Source organism: Aquarana catesbeiana, linkage group LG03 (assembly GCF_042186555.1).
Source record: "Aquarana catesbeiana isolate 2022-GZ linkage group LG03, ASM4218655v1, whole genome shotgun sequence".
NCBI classification, from domain to species: Eukaryota; Metazoa; Chordata; class Amphibia; order Anura; family Ranidae; genus Aquarana; species Aquarana catesbeiana.
The window spans coordinates 535,756,697-535,770,950 of NC_133326.1; the positions used below are offsets into that span (position 1 = coordinate 535,756,697).

At 42.0% G+C, this 14,254-nt stretch overlaps 1 protein-coding gene across 6 annotated transcripts in view; it reads left to right on the forward strand.

The window, feature by feature from the left end:
- Positions 1-14,254, forward strand: part of PIK3C2G (phosphatidylinositol-4-phosphate 3-kinase catalytic subunit type 2 gamma) — a 190,933-nt gene that overhangs the window by 161,214 nt on the left and 15,465 nt on the right. For 5 of the 6 annotated variants that reach the window (XM_073621371.1, XM_073621372.1, XM_073621369.1 and 2 more), the window contains one exon: positions 1,120-1,291. The exons of the other annotated variant lie outside the window; for it this stretch is intronic. In XM_073621371.1, the coding sequence (XP_073477472.1) occupies positions 1,120-1,291 (172 nt within the window). The remainder of the gene's footprint in view (positions 1-1,119; positions 1,292-14,254) is intronic. 6 annotated transcript variants of the gene reach the window in all.

Below are 14,254 nucleotides of genomic sequence, written 5' to 3' on the forward strand. Positions count from 1 at the left end.
TATGTGGTGATGGGACCTGGGGTGCCAGTATGTGATGATGGGATCTAGGTATGTAGTGATGGGATCATGGGATCCAGGTATGGGACCTGGGATCCAGGAATTTAGTGATGGGGCCCGAGATCCAGTTATGTGATGATGGGACCCAGGATCCAGATCTGTGGTTATGGGACCTGAGATCCTGATATGTGGTCATGGGACCTAGGATCTGGGTAGATGGTGATGAGACCTGTTATCCAGGTATGTAGCGATGGGATCCAGGTATGTGGTGATGGGATCTGGGATCCAGGTATGTGGTTATGGGGTTCAGGTATGTGGTGATGGGGCCTGGGATATCAGTATGTAATGATGGGATCCAGGTAAGTTGTGATGGGATTATGAGGTACAGGTATGTAGTGATGGTACCTGAGATCCAGGTATGTGGTGATGAGACCTGGGATCCAGGTATATGGTGATGAGACCTAGGATCCAGGTATCTGGTGATGGGATCCAGGTATGTGGTGATGGTACTTGGGATCCAGGTATGCAGTGATGAGACCTGGGATCCAGGTATGTGGTTATGAGACATGGGATCCAGGTATGTGGGGTTAGAACCTGGCATCCAGGTATGTAGTGATGGGGTCTGGGATACCAGTATGTGATGATGGAATCTAGGTATGTGATAATGGAACTTGGGATCCAGGTATGTAGTGATGAGATTCAGGTATGGATTGATGAGATTCGGGATCCAGGCATGTGGTGATGGAATCTAGGATACAGGTTATTGAATAATTCTAGATTTTAATTAACAAATTTTTATTCTGTCTTCAGAAATAAAACCCTTAACAGCTGATAGCTTTCCTATTGTATTTATTACAAGTGACATGTGATTCATTTTCCACAAGGTCCGACCATTGTGAAAAAATTGCACATAGCACAGCTAAAGCCTTAATCCAGATCCAATTAAAAATCATCTTTTGTTAGTCTGCCAAGTCCTTGATTGGTTTGCAGGAGTTGCAGCTAATGGCAGTAATCGCTGATAATCTGTAAGCTGACGATGATACATAGCTCTACATAGCTCTAACTTAGAAATTATTATTAAAAGATTCCTTTAATTGTGAAATATTTTCTCTGTTCCTCCAGCAAGATTACAGAGAGTCTACAGTGTGTTTCTGTGAAGTTAAATTTCTTGATCCATGCTTTCGCAAACATGACCCCAGGGGACGCGGCAAAACTAGCCGGACAGGCAACCCCATCTCTGTCGAAATTTGTCCGGAAAACGGCCACAAAGGGCTTAAAGAAGATCTATAAAATGGTGAGAACTTCATGTGATACCCCCGCCTACACCCCCCTAGGAGCATGAGATCATATCAGGGGACCAAGGCTAACAAATTATCACCAAAATTCTGACCTAAGCGCTGTCAGCATTGTGATTCTATGTTCTCTCTGTTTTTCTATGAGTTTCCACCCACAATCCAAAAAAAAGTGAAAGGTGGCCTGACCCTATTGTGTGTATATATACTCAGCTTAGGACAATATAACTCATTGTTATAATTACATTATATATCTGATATACCCTCTATCCCTGAAGAAGGAAACCCTTTTTCCAAAATGCGTCGGGATCTGGCTGATGATTTTACGCAGACTGACCAAGCTGTATGATTGTTGGCAGTTTTTTCAGTGTACCTCAGTCTAGTAGGGTATCTGCACTCCTGTATTGTATAATATTGTACTTTTATGTCACTTCTTGTGAAATTAAGGTATTATTTTATTGACCTATTGGTCTTTCTATGATGTTTGTAATAAAGATTGGCACCCGCTTTTTATGCATATACTGTATAAGTCCCTTGGGGGATTCTTTTTTTTGTATCTATGATTTTGGGATGTTGGCAGGACATTGTGTTTTGAACATATCACCAAGCTCTATTCTTTGGGGATAAATGTACAATAGTAATAGCGTGTGACTGTAGTGGTAGATTAGATTGTAGATTCCTTTGGTGCAGAAACTGACTTGCCTGTTCCGGTATTCTCTGTACAGCACTGTGGAATATGTTGGAGCTATATAAATGTATAATAATAATAGTGTGTGACATTAGAGTGTAAACTCCTCTGTGTTCTGTATATTTACACGGTATTTCTCAACATTGTAATAGTTTGTTATCAGTATTCCAGTGCTTCCAGCTTTGTAAAGTACTCAACTCCCCGGTATCAGATTTTGGTCATTATTTGGTCACATGGAGGAACTGGAGATTTTTATTATTATACAGGATTTATATAGCACTAACGGTTTGTGCAGCTCTTTACAAAATTAAGGCAGACAATACAGTTACAATACAATTTAATACAGGAGGAATTAGAAGGCCCTGCTTAGAGCTTACAACCTAAAAGGAAGGGTCAAGTGAAGCAAAAGGTAAAAACTCTGAGCTGATTGAGAAAACAAAAGTTAATTTGTTAGGTAGAGGCAGGATAGGCTTCTCTAAAGAGATGGGTTTTCAGGGATTGCCTAAAGGTGAATAAAGTGAGAGATGGTCAGACGGATTGGAGTAAGGAGTTCCAAAGGGACAGGTAAGGAGCTCTGGAGAAGTCCCCGAGGCAAGCATGGGAGGAGGTAACAGGAGAGATAGAGAGCAGGAGGTCTTGGGAGGAACAACAAGAACTATTTGATTGGTATTTTGAGACTAGGTTTGTGATGTAGCTGGGGACAAAGTTGCGAATGACTTTGTAAGAAGCTGTTAGTCTTTTGAATTTCATTTGTTGGGTGAGCAGAAGCCAATGGAGGGATTGACAGAGATGAAGAGCAGACAATCAACAGTTAGTAAGGTGAATAATTCTGGCAGCAGCATTCATGGTGGACTGAAGGGGGGGGGATAGCTTATGTAGAGGTAAGCTAATGAGGAGGGAGTTGCAGTAGTGGAGGTGAGAGATAACCACGGAGTTAATTAGAAGCTTTGTGGTGTCATTGCTTAAGAAGGAACACATTTTCGCTATGCTGCGGAGTTTGAGGTGGCAAGATTAGGACAAGGATTTAATGTGAGGCCAAAAGGAGAGTTCAAAGTCCAGGACTACACCTAACAACCTGGCATGTAGAGACAGACTAAAAGTTGTGCCATTCATTTTGACAGAGTAGTCAGGCGAAGGGGCACGTGGGGGAAGAAATATTAGGAGCTCAGTTTTGGATAGACTGAGTTTGACAAAGGGGTGTGACATCCATACTATGTCTGTTAGTAAATTAGTGATGTGTGAGGAGACTGAAGGTGTAAACTGAGGGGTACAAAGATAGGCTTGGATGTCGTCAGCATGGATATGCTATTGGAAGCCACAAGAGGTTATCAGCTGACCCAGGGAGGAAGTGTAGATCGAGAATAAATGAGGTCCAAGGACAGAACCTTGAGGGGTGCAGATGGAAAAGGGAAGAGGAGAGGAGCAGGTAGAGTTGTAATTGACACTGAAGGTGCAATGAGATGGGTAAGATAACAACCAATAAAGAGTACAGTCAGGAAGACCGAGGGATTGGAGCATTTTGAGGAGGAAGAGTTTTTCAGCTGTATCAAAAGCAGTAGAGAGGTGCAGTATAGTGACCATTGGCTTTAGCCATTAGTAAGTCATTTGTGAGTTTTAGGAGAGCATTTTCTGTGGAGTGTTATGCGTGAAATCCAGACTGAATGGGGTCAAGAAGGTTGGAAGTGTAGATCGAGAATAAATGAGATCCAAGGACAGAACCTTGAGAGGTGCAGATGGAAAAGGGAAGAGGAGAGGAGCAGGTAGAGTTGTAATTGACACTGAAGGTGCAATGAGATGGGTAAGATAACAACCAATAAAGAGTACAGTCAGGAAGACCGAGGGATTGGAGCATTTTGAGGAGGAGGAGTTTTTCAGCTGTATCAAAAGCAGTAGAGGGGTCCAATAAGAGTGCAGTATAGTGACCATTGGCTTTAGCCATAAGTAAGTCATTTGTGAGTTTTAGGAGAGCATTTTCTGTGGAGTGTTATGCGTGAAATCCAGACTGAATGGGGTCAAGAAGGTTGGAAGTGTAGATCGAGAATAAATGAGGTCCAAGGACAGAACCTTGAGAGGTGCAGGTGGAAAAGGGAAGAGGAGAGGAGCAGGTAGAGTTGTAATTGACACTGAAGGTGCAATGAGATGGGTAAGATAACAACCAATAAAGAGTACAGTCAGGAAGACCGAGGGATTGGAGCATTTTGAGGAGGAGGGGTTTTTCAGCTGTATCAAAAGCAGTAGAGAGGTCCAATAAGAGTGCAAAATAGTGACCATTGGCTTTAGCCATTAGTAAGTCATTTGTGAGTTTTAGGAGAGCATTTTCTGTGGAGTGTTATGCGTAAAATCCAGACTGAATGGGGTCAAGAAGGTTATTCAAAGTAAGGGTCAGGCAGTTGAAGACTAGGCATTCAAAGAGTTTGGATGGAAAAGGAAGCAAGGAAATAGGTCTAAAGCCACGTACACACGGTACGATTGTTGGCAAGGGATTGTCTGTTGACAGACTGTTGTCCTAAAATCATACCGTTAGTACACTCCTTTTGACAATTGTTGTCCAACTTTCGGCCAACAAATGTTGGATGACAGGCTAGTAAATTTTCAGCGGACAACGGTTTGACGTCAGATTTTTGTATGGTCAGTACACAAATCCGTCACACAAAAGTCGAAAGTACAAACATGCATGCTCGGAATCAATGCTCACCAAACACGAAATTAGCAGAAGGGGCCCAAAGGGTGGCGCTCAAGAGCTGAAATTCCTCGTAGTACCTCACTACGTTCATGTTGTCGACCGACAATTTGTGTAACGTTAGTATGCAAGACAAGTTCCTGGTACACATCCTTTTGACAATCGTACCGTGTGTACGAGGCTAAAGACCCCATACACACTATACAACTTTTGTTTGATTTCCTCTAGATTTACCTTCAACTATGTAGTGCAAGGGCCTGCCTGATTACATACACATTAAAAATGTTTAGGTTTGACCGCAAATTAAGTGGTTTTGGTAAATCTAAATGAAAAAATCTAAATAAAGTTGTATTGTGTATATCCAGCTTTAGTTAGATTGGTGGGGTCCAGCAAGGGCTTTCTAAGTATGGGAGTGACCAGAGCTTATTTTAGAGGATTGGGGAAGACACCAGCAGAGGAGGAGAGATTGAGGCTGTCAGTTAGAGAGCATGGGAGAGGTGGCGACTGTAGTATTTGTGAGGGAATGGGGTTCAGGGGGCAGGTAGTTAGGTAGACATTAACAAAAAATGTAGTGACCTCCTGTATAGTACCATTGTTAAACGAGGGAAGTATTGAGTGTGCAGGTGGACACGGAATGTTTGATGCAAGAGATCTCTGTAAAATGGAGATCTCATCCTGAAAAGTCTTTTTTTAAATGATTTGCAAATTCTTAGGCAGTGAGTGAGTTAGTGGGTGGAGGCAGTGAAGGACGAAGTAGGGAGTTAAAGGTAGAAAAGAGTTGACAGGGACTGTGTGAGTGGGGGTTAGTGAGAGTGAAAAAATAGTTCAGAGGTAGAAATTGTATGTTTGAAGGGCAGAATTCTACTGGGTGTAGTCTTGCCAGGACTTAGTCTTACACCACAGACACTCAAGTGTGGCTATGTTTTTTGAAACTTCTGGTGTCATCTGTTTGCACCATTTATTTTTAAACGAGCGCTGTGTTTTATTTTCCCGACTTTCTGTCCTCGGCTGTTTGCGATCCATTGCTCGACAGCTGTAATTATTTTCAACTTATTTCACTTCTAGCGATCTCTGAGTAGCAGTTCCCCTCCCTACCGGGATAAACGCCGATGGGGATTCCTGAAAAACTGATCAATCTTGTTTCTCGGTGTGATAAATTGTCAGCGGAGTTCTCTAGCCGGAAGCCGTTATGCATCTGGTGTGGAATAAATGAGTGGCTGATGGGAATTTGGAGACATTTCAGGTGGAGTTGTGTACAGCTCCTCATTTTACATCAGTACATTTTCTACTGTCTCGCATTGTGATTCCAGAGATAAATAATCGGATGATTAATTCAATGAGATCCTGAAGTGAGAGGCCCGAGGTGTCAGCGCATATTTATTGGGGAACCTCTGTGGAACATTGATCACTTTGCTGATACTTTCAAATGTTTGTAAATAAGGCGGTTGATTTATCTGAGTGCTTTTCTCGTGTGTATTAGAGACGGGATAAACTGCTCTGCTCTCCGGACCTGATGTACTATAGACTGGCAGCCGGAATGCTCAACCTCGCTGGGCCATAGAGCAGTCATCTGCCCGTTGTCAGGTTTAGAGGGAATATCTGCGTGATGCGCAAACCCTCCCGCTTCCTGAATACCTGCCGTTTAACATGATTCCTCAAATGTGCACTTAAAGCTGAACATCAGTTTTCCCTTCAGTCTTGAACAGTTATACAAGCTCCTCTCCTGTACTGAAATTGTTTTCTCTGATTTAACAGCACACTTTGCTGCGGCAGGTCAAACCTGGCTAATCCTTTTCTTGTACAAAAGGTTTATTGAGCATAAAGACCATCAATAGTACAGAAAAAGAATAACATAAATGAACACATTGCATTTACATTTTTACATAGTTGAAATAACACCAGAAATAATTCGGGATACAAAGACTATCAAAATTACCTGAGTGAACATGGAGGGTTCTATAAGGTTAGTAAAAATGGTGAAGTAGTTACACCCTGGGTCGTAGAAGCATAGCGATACCGATATCGGACATTATAAAGAGTATAAATCAAGAGAGAATACGCTATGCAACCTTACAGTAATAAACAAAACTCTAGAAAGGCAATATGTGTTTGTAAGCATTTTGCCATCATGCATCCTGACCCAGCAGGACTAAGAAAGAGAACAGAGAGAGATAGCTAAGAGGAGGGGGGAGGGGGGGGGTCCGCAGGGTGAGGGGGTGGAGACATAATACAGAGAGAGTAGTGCCGAATCAAAACGGGAAGGGTGGGCATATACCACCCAAGGTTGCCATGTCCATAGAAATTTATCGTGTGTCTGATAACACGGCTGTCAGCTTCTCATTAACCATGATATCATTAACAAGGTTTTTAACCGCTTCGAAACTGAGAACCGGAATTTTCCAAGCCTTTGCAATTGTTAACTTAGTTGCAGTAAATATATGAGATGCCAATTGGCGTTCTGGTCGCAGCAGTTCAGTAATTGGTTTCCCCAAGATGGCCTCAAAGGGGTCCCTGTTTATAGTAGTGTTAAAAAGATTACGAAGAAGTGCATAGACTCTGACCCACAGTCTGCATACCTTGGGGCACTGCCACCAAATGTGTGCCATCGTGCCTTCTTGAGAACACCCACGGAAGCATAAAGGGGAATATGATGGGATAAAACCCGCTAATCTGGCCGCGGTATAATACCATCTGTAAAGTATTTTATAAGCATTTTCCAAGAAAAGAACGTTCTTGGAGCACTTAGACAGTGCAATAGTCATGATCTGCCAATTCTCTGGGTCTAGCCTTTTACCCAATTCCGCCTCCCACTGGATATGATATAGTCTTAAAGGCGTTTTTTTGGAGCCAACAATGGCTGCGTATATTAAAGAAATCAAACCCGAGGATTGGGGTCGTGATCTACAAAGGCTTTCAAAAGCAGTTAACGTTTAAGGAGTAGATTGGAATCTTATGAGGGATTGGAGAAAATGTCGGATTTGTATATATCTAAAGTGTTCCCTGAGGGGGATGTCGTGAGAGGAACGTAAGGCTGCAAAGGTTATAATCCTAGTTGGGGAAAACATGGAATGGACATCAAGAAAGCCATTTTCAGTCCACCACCGGAATTGCCCTGAGTTATCGCATCCAGATGGGAACAAAGGACACTGAAGAAGGGAAAGTAGGGGAAGATGCAGCTGATATTTCTCATGAAGGTGGGATAATGGGGCGATGGCTGCTGCTGTATAGTAAGCCTGTAGGTTGGGAACGGATAGGCCACCATTAATCCTACGAGCAAAAAGCACCTGTTTCTTAATCCTGGGTCTCGTGGAGCCCCAGATAAACTGCAAGATTTTGCGCTGATGTATACGGAGGATATGAGAGGGGACCTGGACGGGCAATACCCGAAAATAATAGAGCAGTTTTGGGAGATAGGTCATACGGATGGTTGCAATCCTGCCGAACCAGGACAATGGGAGAATGGACCATGAAGAGAGCATACCCACGAGTTTCCTAAACAGTAAGGGAAAATTGGCTTGATATAGGTCCGGTAAGCCGGATCCCAACGTAGGGTAGTGAATTTAGCCATTGGAAAGAAAAGTTTGACTGCAGGATTGCTAATTCAGAGGGCGAGAGGTTTATCGACATTGCTTTAGATTTAGCGGGGTTAACTGATAGGCCCGAAAAGATGGCAAAGGTATCCAAAAGAGATAGCAGGTTAGGGAGGGTGATTCTAGAGTTAGTAATGGTCAATAAGTTGTCATCTGCAAACATTGACAACTTATGCGGGATGCCCGCTACTTCAACTCCCGCTATATCCCTATGGGATCTAATGGCTTCCGCCAGGGGTTCAAGTGCTAGAATGAATAATAGTGGGGAAAGTGGACAACCCTGGCGGGTACCCCTTCTAATAGGGAAGGTATGTGATTCGAACCCATAATATTTCACTTTGGCTTGGGGGGAGTCATAGATAGCAGAGACCCAACTCATAAAAGAGGTGCCAAAACCAAAGTGCTTAAGTATTTGTGTCAGGTAGGGCCAGGACAATGTGTCAAAGGCTTTGTTGATGTCCAATGATAGGAACATTGTTTCTAGGGACCTATTATGAACAATATGCTGTATTTGAAGAAGATGTCTTATGGCATCCCCTGCCTGTCTCCTTGGGACAAAGCCCACCTGATCTATCTTTATTAGGCGTAGAAGAAAGGAGTTGAGGCGAGTGGCCAGGATCTTTGTTAATATTTTCATATCTATATTGATTAGGGAGATTGGCCAGAAGTTAGCCCAAGATGAGTGAGCTCTATCTGGTTTAGGGATCATGACAATATTGGCAGTCAACAGACTAGGTGTGAACGGGTTACCTTCCCTAACTTAATTATACATATTAGCTAAATGGGGGGCAATGACATCTGCCATTTTGCGGTAATAAAGTGCCGTGAAGCCGTCTGAGGCCAGGCCTCTTACCCACCTTCAACTCCTTAATGCATTGGAGAACTTCCGAGACCTGTATGGTCTCGGTATGGGCTCGGTATGGTTTTCAGACAGGGAATGTAAAGATAAATTTGTGAGTAAGGCATCAAGGCCTTGGGTGGAAAGATGGTCTGGCTCTGAGTAAAGTTTAGTGAGGCGATGCCGGAATTCGTCCAGGACTCGCTGGGGGTTACCAGTTAGGGAGTTGTGACGGGTGCGAAGAGTAATGGGAATTTCGGGGTAAAGGTGCGCTGTCTGTTGGCTAACATGGCATTAGGTTTATTAGCTTTTGCGTACCATTTCTGTCAGGCCCAGCTTAGGGTGCGTTCTGCCTCATCAGTCAAACATAAGTCTAATTACTGTGCGGGCCTTATCTAAGAGTGTGCGGTTAGCGGGGATAGGTGATTGCTTGAAGGCCTTTGTCGCAGCCTCTAGTTTTAACTTAAGATTGCGTTGAGCCTTTGCCCTCTCTCTTTTGCGTCTAGACGCTATACGTATAACATGTCCCCTTGTATGCTTCCCAAAGTGTGACTGAAGATGAAACTGTTCCTGCATTAAATCTAAAGTATTCAACTGAAGCTTTGTGGATATCAGTAAGAATCTCTTTATAGGATAAAAGAGTCATTCATCACCCAGGGAGAGTATTGTGGTTTGCTCAGGAGAGAGTGACAAACCGTTAAAATAGGGTTATGATCCGACCATGGGGCAGCAAGGATAGAGATTGATTCTATTAAGGGGAGGTGTTTACGGAGGACAAACATATGATCAATCCTAGAGTGAGAATGGTGAGGGTGGGAATAGTGGGTATAGTCCCTACCCAGAGGATGAAGCTCCCGCCAAATATCTATTAAGTCGTGGTTTTGTAGGGAATGTGAAAATGATTTGGCAGTCGGGGAAGGGAGTTTATGATCCGATGGGTAATCGTCAAGAGAGGGATTCAGAGTCACATTAGAGTCCCCGCCAGCAGGAGGGTGCCCCTTTGGTGAGACCGTAACAGGGAGCAGACGTGGGTGAGAAAAGGCCCTGGGTTTTTGTTTGGGGCATAGTAAGTCATGATGGTTACCTCATTATCTTGAACAGTGCCTTGCAGAATTAGGTATCTGCCGTTTGGGTCTGCTATTTGTTTACTGCAAATAAATGGAACCGATTTGCATATGCCGATCATGACACCCATGTGTTTAGTAGAAGCATTAGCCAGAAATACATGGGGGTATTCCGCCGCAAAATATTTGGGACAGGAGGTTGAGGAAAAATGGGTTTCTTGCAAACATGCAATATCTATTTTTTGTTGTTTGAGATATTTGAAAATCTTGACCCTCTTCTGCGGGGGAATTCATGCCCTGAACATTCACGGAGAGCCAGTGGAGAGTCATGGTAGCAGGGGGGTACTCCTATGCAAATTTCCAGCCGAACAGCCTGCAGACCGAGGGGTCTATTGAACTTCTCCCTGCTATAAACTGTCTGTTGTGCCTCTCCTTGCTTGTCGACTATAAACTGTCTATTGGACTCTCCTTCTGCCTCACAGTAAACACTTATTTTAGGCCCCTTCTCTTTTCCCCACTAGTGAGAAGCAAACCACTAATCCACTAATGAACTAAATCCACTAATCCCCAATAAAATCTATGAGGGCCGATTCTTGTTATTCTTAATGGCCTTTTTCAATGCTACTCTACAAGTTTTTATCTAAAACAGGCATGGGTAGCTAGGCACTGCCATTGGGGAGAGGGCAAAAAAAATTTTTAAACATTGTGAATGCCTGAAACCAGTAATATGTACTCCTTCAAATTCTTTTTTTTTTGTACACAGGGATCCATCATTTAGTGGTGGTATCACTACCCCTCTGAGAGATTCTTTCTGGCTTGTTTGTATACAAATCTGGGTGAATTCATTTTGTCAAACCTTCCCCCCTACAAGGCACCTTGTCCTCATGCTGCTGGGAACAAGGGCCTCATCCCCACATCCTGTCCCTCAAAATGTGGGTATGGGGTGGAAAACCTCTTTGGAACAATGGCCCCTTCCCCGTACGTACAGAGTAAATAGTACGCTTTCTTACTCATTCACAAACAAAAAGGTAATGGTAAAAAAACACCCACTCAATAGTAAAAAAACCTTTATTAAAAGTGGTTGTAAAGAGAGGTGCACCAAATGGAAATTTTGGTGTTGAAACCGAAAATGCAGGATGCACTTGGCCAAAAACTGAAACCAAAAAATGAATTTAAAAAAAAAAAAATTATATATTTTTATATATAATTGTATTATATTCAACTTTTTAATTAAGATCATAAATTAATATGAATTTATCTTCGGCCATTATTGGCACCTTTAGCGCAAGAAAAGCTAAAAAAAAAAATGTATCCCTTTAAATTCTATATATGTCTGCACACTGGTCCGTTAGGCTTTCATTGTGGTATTAAAAATCCTGCTTGCTGCATTTTTGGTCAGTTAAAAAAAACACACCTCCCAGTTGAAATGCATTAAAAACGCAGCAAGGATGCATCATTAACACACCTGTGTTACTTTTTATTTTTCAGTCACATGACCTAAAAAAACACACCATAAGCACGGTAAAATCGTCAGAAATCGCTGCTAAATCATACATTTTCTGTGCCATTATGATGCCGATAACATCATTTCCATTTTCAGCCGAAATTTCGGTGCATCTCTAGTTGATAAACTTCTAACATGAAAGATTAACAAAGCATATGCTTCTTTTGTGTACTAGCCTCAATCCAAAGCATCAGGTGTAATTTCTTTCTAAACTCTCTTCTTTGCTATCTTCATGAGTGACTGATAATACTCTATGCAGACTCCACAGCCTCTTGGGTGAGGGCCCACCCTGAAACACACGACAGCTGACTAACAACTTCAGCTGTGTATGTTTGTTTTTTTTGTTCTTTTTTTTTTTTAAATTGCAGTATTTAATCGTATCAAATGTGGAAAAGTTAACAGAACAGAGCCTCTGGGCATTCCCTGGCTTGGCACTTACATCGAGATAGAGGTACATAGCAACAAGCTAGCCGAGAACAAAAGAAAAACTAAAAAACTAAACTGCTCAGGTCCACTAAAGAGAAGAATAAACTAGACATGATACAACAAGTAAATACACTTAACCCACTACTACCTGTTGGAGACATAGTGAATACCTGTTGTCAGGAGTTAGAAAAGGGCAATCAAAGGAGATTTCAATTCAGGACCATAGTAACAAGTACTAAGTAGCATTTGTGGTAAGGGATTCCTTTCAAATGTTCCAAACTTTACCAAACTTGGCAGGGCAACCATGAGAAAAAGTGGCTTTGTACTTGAGTAAGGAGGAATTAACCAGGGATTTCCAAAAATTCAAAGACAGTGCTTCAATTCATTTCCATTTTAGCACTATGGCCTTCCTCGCATAGAACAACAGTAGGCCTATGGAGTCTTGGTTGCTTGGAGGAAATCCAGTGAGCCCACAAGGCCGAGCAAGCACGCTGCTATGGTCAGTGGAATGGGATTAAGAGTCAGAATGGAGATAAATTGACTGACCTCTCTCCAGAAACGTTGTATCTTGGGACATGACCAAAACATATGTCTGAAATCAGCTGCTGTATTAGTACATTTCCAACAATGGGGAAGAGCCCCAGGGTAGATTCTGTTCAGGCGTTGTGGTGTTAGGTAGACTCTTAAACTGAATTAGTCGATCTCTGACTGCTACCAACTGTTGGAAGGGCTATTCCCAAATGTCCTCCCAATCTTCCGCATCCATATCTGGGACATCTGCCTCCCACTTAGATTGGAGGCCTTCCATACCAAAATGAACTGAGATCATGAGTGCTTTATAAATATTAGGGTTTATCCAGGGGATCCTATCGCAATAGGGATTCTAAATTACGGTGCAGGAGGGTCAGGTTGCCAAATTGAGAAGAGAAGGCATGGCAGAGTTGTAGATATCTGAAAAAGTGGGAATTAGAAAGTCTGCTGTGTATGTTTCCCTATGATAGTGTGTAGAGAAGAGGTGTCCATTCCCTCACTAAGGTTCAAGGTTTCACTGAGCACTGTGCTCTAGGTCTACAGTATATGTACATCAGATTCCTATCCCTTGCCTTTTTCCGTTGAGTAAAACCTTTTTATCCGTGTTTTTTAGGGGGATGTAGAGCTAAGATTAGCTGCAAATAAACAGATACAACTTCAAAGGATGATTTGTCGCTGGATACAAATCACTTCTCAGGGTATATGTAAGGGTTTACACCATTAAAATAACATACAAAAATCAACAATGTCCCCAATGTAAATCAACTGTCAACCATGTCATCCAACAATCTAGATCCACATCAATCACAATGAGTGATGCCTGACAATGTAGACCTACTGCCATTATGATGCTGCTCCACCTCTATTCCCACTGTAAATGATAGCAACATACAATGCCTTGAAAAAGTATTCATACCCTTTAAAATTTTCCACATTTTGTCATGTTACAACCAAAAACGGAAATGTATTTTATTGGGATTTTATGTGATAGACCAACACAAAGTGGCACATAATTGTGAAGTGGAAGGAAAATAATAAATGGTTTTCAAAATTTGTATTTTTTTTTTAATTCTTTATTTATTTAAGGCAAAGTTCCTTGACATACAATATTCACATCTTTTATACAGACATAGTAATCAAACAGATTCCGTGAATTACAAGATATGTTCAAACACACCAATATCGTTATTAACAGTTCAAGGATTACTTCGACTATGTGAAAACCATTATAGACATAAAAACCAGAAGGCCAAAGATACTTCCTTGAAAAATGTTCACATAAACAAACCATAAAGAATAAGGCGATCCAGAGTGAAGATCATGTGCCGTTATCTTACCTCTATAAATTGCTTAACTTTTATGGGTCTTATGATCTCTACATTTATGCTACGGCTGTACAGCAGCCTGAATATCTTAACAAAACTTGTATGTAAGGAAGAGAAAGAGAGAGAAAAGAACAGGAAAGCAGAGAGAGGGGGGGGTAAGGGAGAGGGAGGGGAAGCGTTCCCATACAGGTTATCAATACTCAGTTCAATCTTATTCCCAATATATTAGAGTGTGAGTCATTCATGTCATAGAATCAGCCACTTCTTGCAAGTATGCATTCATGCCTGTATAGTGTCTCCAGGGCCTCCACCTGTCCCT